Source organism: Diospyros lotus, chromosome 15 (assembly GCF_014633365.1).
Source record: "Diospyros lotus cultivar Yz01 chromosome 15, ASM1463336v1, whole genome shotgun sequence".
NCBI lineage: Eukaryota > Viridiplantae > Streptophyta > Magnoliopsida > Ericales > Ebenaceae > Diospyros > Diospyros lotus.
Window position 1 is genome coordinate 172,009 of NC_068352.1, and position 5,751 is coordinate 177,759.

The 5,751-nt window shown below is 35.1% G+C and overlaps 1 protein-coding gene across 1 annotated transcript; it reads right to left on the bottom strand.

The window, feature by feature from the left end:
* Window positions 1-1,707: 1,707 nt before the first annotated feature.
* Window positions 1,708-4,364, bottom strand: LOC127791439 (uncharacterized). Its single transcript, XM_052321318.1, has 2 exons — window positions 4,002-4,364; window positions 1,708-2,377 (listed from the first exon to the last, which is right to left on the bottom strand). Exons 1-2 carry the CDS (start codon window positions 4,233-4,235, stop codon window positions 1,862-1,864), a joined length of 750 nt encoding a protein of 249 aa, XP_052177278.1. The 5' UTR covers window positions 4,236-4,364; the 3' UTR covers window positions 1,708-1,861.
* Window positions 4,365-5,751: the final 1,387 nt, after the last annotated feature.

The window sequence follows — 5,751 nt, forward strand, 5'->3', positions numbered from 1 at the left end:
CATATAAATATATAATCCGTTAATATAAAAATATCATATATTAAAAATGTCAAAAATAAAAATCCTTTCATATACGTGGAAGACAGAGGCACTGGTGAAAGCCATGAATTAACGATGAAAGGCATTTAAATCAGTCGAGGTTGATGACTAGGGAGATGGATAGATCGTAGATGATGATAACCAACGACCCAGCAAGCAGCATTAATTGAACGGGCTGGCCGGGATACATATATAATGATTTTTGTTGACTGAAGTTAGTATAACTTATAAAATGGATGAGGCAGCAAAAGTTAAAATGTTAGATACGAAAGCCCCCTTCCTTACTTCCTTCCTTGTGCCTCCTTTGTGGGTTCCTCCAGCTTCATATATATATATATATATATGAGCATAATTAATTACAAGAATATCACTGATAGTGAATGAGCGAATGACTTCTCGGCTCTCACTCGCTCTCATTCAACTCAGCTGTTTCCTTTCTGTTTCACTTCCATTCTGTCAAAACAATCAAAAAACAAATCCAAAAAAAAAAAAAAACTCAAAATTCATCATAAATATATATAAATTCCACCACAATGCATGCAGTATGCAGGATGCAGGATGCAGTGCAGGTTGGTCAACATATATAGTTTACATAATTTCTCATTTATTGGGGGTTAGGCTGTTAGGTACAAGCGTAAATTGCACCAGTAAATATGCCTTGCCTTCCCTTGGCTTGCTTGAAAAATTATTTTCTCTGAGAAAGTTTAGGTAGATGCTCTTTTCCTTCATTTATGATCTTGTCTCGACATTGATGGTTTCTCTCTCTCTCTCTCCCTCTCTCTCTCTCCCTCTGCATCAAGCACTAGCTAGTTAGCTGCATCCATCCTAATCTGAGTAATTATATGTAATTAATTAGTTAGATACGCACCAAATCAATTCACCTAAGTACTTCGGTCAACAAGATCATATATATGCTTATAACTGTATATATATTTATATTATATATATATATGACAATTAATTAGCTAGAACAGGACTGGTTAATTTGTTTAATTAAAAAACGAGACAGAAAACAAAAATCATCCTATTCTGATCCCTACTTGGGTTGAGTCTATGAAAATTATATTACCCAATTCAAGACTTTGTCAATAAACTCAAAACTTGTGGGGTTGTTTTGCGCCATTCATGATAATCAGGACGTTTAATATCAGCCAGCCATCTATACATAATACATATATATATATATATATATTTATGCATATATGAAGGTTGGCTCTCTAAATATTACAATAATAACTCATGAATTGAACGCACAATTTGAGAATGGAAGGATGGACGCTGAGAAAATTAAATTAGGTTGAAAAGGTCAAGACATTAAAACTGCTTCTGAAACGTTAGGTATATACCTTTATGGATACTAAAATTAATTTATTGCTTGTTAGGTTAGGTGTATAAATGGAAACCTCTTTACTGGATCGATGCATGCCATAATTAGCTGCACAAATATATTCACCAAGCTAGCAACCATTAACATACGACTCATTAACCTTTCACAGCATATATGGCCATTAATATTTATACATATAGCTGTATGGCTAGGACACATGCAAACTATTTATTCCACCTACTATATACTTCAGATTTATGACCAATGGATACAATTCTGCGAAAAGTCCCTAGAGTGTGCACAGCACAAAGATATACGGGAGAGAAGGAAGAGAATAGCCATGATCCAAAAACTTACCCTTAATATTACCAATTTCCATTAGACAAAACACCATTGTCAAATGTACAGAATTTCATAATTTCTTTCGCTTGAACAGCCACCTTCCTCCTCCTATCATTTACAAAATCAAAACAATCAAATTCAACGCTTGGTTTCTCATATTGATATGTTGAGATCTATCCTAGGTTTCTTCATTCCAGTGGTCATTGGAACAACCGTGTTGCACCGAGGGCACTTGGGGTTGTTCTTCGATATCAGCACGTAAAACAGGCAACCTGGGCACCCTGCAGCAACCGAGGACGAGGACCCATCCTCGTAATCCATTGTTTCTACTTCTTTCAGTGAAGATGAAGAATTCGACAGGGGTGATGAAGACTTTGACATTGACACTGACACGGACCGCTTCCTGAATATTGTTTCTTTCTCTGCTCTTTCCAGGGCAGATTTCACTTTATCCAAAGTGCACACAGATTGGTAATTGGACGAAGAAGATGACACAAGCTTTAGGTCTAAGCTGGTGTCATCAAAGAGGTTTAGTGGCTGTTTTGGTGACGGAGGGAAGTTTAAATCTTGAAGCTTTGCACCAGCTGTTTCACTGGACTGGTGCTTATGGTCTGACGATAAAGAGGATGTGTTCCGCGAGCTGCATCTTTGGACGTAAACTTTTCCAGACTGTTAACAATGATACGAAAATCCTGACTTAGTTCAACTGGAATTGATATCAAACAATGGTTATGCTAAAGAAAATTGATGCTCCAAACACAACTTAAAAAGGATTTTACAATTATCAACGCAACCAAACATTAATATCCCGAGCAGTGTATAGGGATCATCCATGAGTTGAGTGGTCTATAGGGTGATTGATAGGCAAAAGGCACCAATATATAAACGATCATACAAACAGTTGCTAAACATCTTAATTGAAACTTTAGTCTGCAAAGAATCCAAGAATATGGCTGAAGCCAAGTAAGCCCCATATATATGATTTTAGAAGCAATCACTTTAATCAATCAATAAGAAATAAATAAAATTTTCAAATGATTGTTTGAAAATATCCAAATGATATAAAAGCCTACTTACAACACAAGTTAGCATCTTGCAGCCAACAATCTCTAAATTAATGAGAAAGCCAGCACATGATTATCATGATACTACCATTAAGCGTTTCCGTCCCAAGTAAGTAAACAAATAAAGAAAATACTTCAAATTTAATCGGCCCCAAAACAATATCAGATGGCTTGCTTGTTCTGTTCTCACTTCTCATGAATATTGGGGATAGTGGATACTCCTGCGTAGCCATAATCTCTACAGAGGAGCATGCATGGGGAGAACCCAGAGAAGACCGAGATACAAACAAGAGATGAAGATAGATCCCATCTTTGTTTGTCCCAAAATTGGGTCTAGTTTATTAAGTCAAAAAATATTTATATTTTTACATTTCCATTCTATCCATATTCATACATTTAAATTGTCTAAAGCCATCAACAATTAATTTATTATTTTCAAAAAAAAAAAAGGGTAGTAAAACAATACCAGAAAGGACAACTAGCTCTAGTATTATTATGATTATTATTATGTTATCTTAGATTGTGTTTTCTTTTGTCAAATTAAACTATTCTTCCGGGAAGGAGGAGTATTCCTTCAGGATATTATTGCAGTAAATTAATGAGTGGGTGCTTAAAACCTTTGGAAATTAAACATGATCAAAACATTAATCAACATCATAAATGCTGCAGCGGATGTTCAATTCAAATTGCAAGTCATGAAGAAAAATTAATTCAGGGCAAAACGTGAGTAGAATAAATAAATGGTTTAAATTCGTGAACTGGTATAGAGAGAGAACCCCAAGAACAAGAACAAACGCGCAGAATAGAAATCACAATACCATCGAAAAGAAAACAATCAAGTAGTGTAGAAAGCATGATCTTGCGAGAGAAAATCCATATTGAATTAAAACGTAAAAAAAAAATAAAAATAAAAAAGAGGTGCTCTTGCCTTGCGGGTACGAAAATATTAACTCCACTCCACAGACACGGGAAACACAACAAATCGAAGCAGAAATTGGATTAACACGCTTTCGAAGCAAATTAAATCCAGTAATCAATTGCTTTCTCTGGATTGGACTATTTTTTTTCATCATTTATTTTCCTTCGCCATAATAATAATCATAATCATAATCGTGTGCACAGAACAGAAGTCCGGGAATTTTGTGAGTAAGCAAACAAGAAAATCAAAGAAGAAAGGGAAGGGGAAGGGAAGGATGTGTAGATATATATATATATATGTATGAATATACCTTCAAGTCGAGACGCTTCTCCCAGCCGGAGGGGACGTGCAAATCAAGATCCAATTCGGTGGATTCGGAAGGGGAAGAAGAGTCACGGAGCAAGTCGCGCGTAATCAGAAGGGTGGATTTGGGAGGAGGGGCGGAAGAGGAAGAGAAAGAGTCGGTGGGTGGCGGGGGCTTCTGGTCGTCCTTGTAGCCGCCGTTGTTCATAATCCGAAGCAGAAAGCTCACATCAGCCGCCATAGCTCTTGCGCATCTCAAGGGAGGGAGGAAGGAATTGGAGGAGGAGGAGGAGGGATATTTGTGACTGGTGCTGCGGCTGCTTCCGACAGAAAAATTTAATTTTAAATGGAGGCCTTCAAGAATGAAGGGGCGAGCCCAAGGGGTACTTATAGAACAGAACAGAATTACGGGCAATTTAATTCAATTTAATTTAATTTATTATAATAAATTGAAACAGAAATAGATGTATATATGCAGAGAGAGAGAGAGAGAAAGAGAAAGAGTCTTTATTTTTTTGTTTTCATGACATTTATTTATTATAATTATTTTTTATTTATTTTATTGATTGCTTCAATCAATAAGATTATGTAAGGGGGGGGGGATTAAAAAAATGGTAATTAATGAAGAGCGAGGAGAGAGTTTGAAAGGAGTTAAATGGGAAGGGAAGGGAAGGGAAGGGGGAGGAATTCAAGGAAGGAAAGGAAAGGGGGGAGGGGGTCGTCACGTCAGTAATAGCGGCATTAAATGCCAATCAATGTTTAATATGAGAGAGGAAAGGACTAGAGGAGAGGCGGACGACGACCGCGACACCCTCTCCCTCTGCTGCCTGCTGCTTCTGCTGCTTTACTTACCATAACCAACCCCCCGACGACCACGACACCCTCTCCCTCTGCTGCTTTACTTACCATAACCAACCCGCCCCCCTACATAGCTCTCGTCTTTGTACCAAACAAATATTGCATTTTTAATTTAGTTTGATTGGCACCCAATTAAAGCTAATTAAATGAGTGGCTCTTAATTTCATAGCCATCCCAACTTAATTAATATAAAAAAAAAATCCAAATTCTTCATCTATATATGTTATGTGATTTATAAACAGATGGAGGGTAGTAGTACTACTGATGTATGTATTTTATTTCTATTTTTATATAAAATATATTTATTATATTTTATTTTTAACAATTAGACAATTTTATTGGTGGATGATAAATGAAAACCAAAGAAAGAAAGGCAATGAATGTGGGTGAATATATTTAGAAAGTATGGTGTATTGATTGAATGAATGAATGAATATGCAATTATTATTATTATTATTATTATTATTATTATATGCTTTGAATTGGGAACTTTCCCAGATTAAAAAGATAGCATTTTGATTTTGATTTGAAATTAATAATTAGCAATCATTTTGGTTTTGGATTAATGATGTTGTTGTTGTTGTATGCCAAAATCATTTCATTTGTCACAAAAAAGGAATCTTAATTATTAATTATTAATTATTATCCCCAAATTTACCATATTTTGTATTTGCAGTTAAGCAGCTCGTCAAAAATGGGATTGAGTGGAGGATCGGAACAAAGAAAGGATTTTCACAAATATTGACTTTCACCATTTCCCTTCTTTGATAATTGATGGTGCATAACAAATTATTATTATTATTATTATTATTATTATTATTATTATTATTATTATTATTATTATTATTATTATTAATCACTGCTTAAATGTATTTTATTTTAAAATAATATATATTTAT

Excerpts from the sequence above, each read along its gene's own strand:
- LOC127791439 (XM_052321318.1), bottom strand. The coding sequence starts at position 4,235 with ATGGCGGCTGATGTGAGCTTTCTGCTTCGGATTATGAACAACGGCGGC. Across the intron at positions 2,378-4,001 it reads AGAAGCGTCTCGACTTGAAG|TCTGGAAAAGTTTACGTCCA; the intron begins GTATATTCATAC and ends CATTGTTAACAG.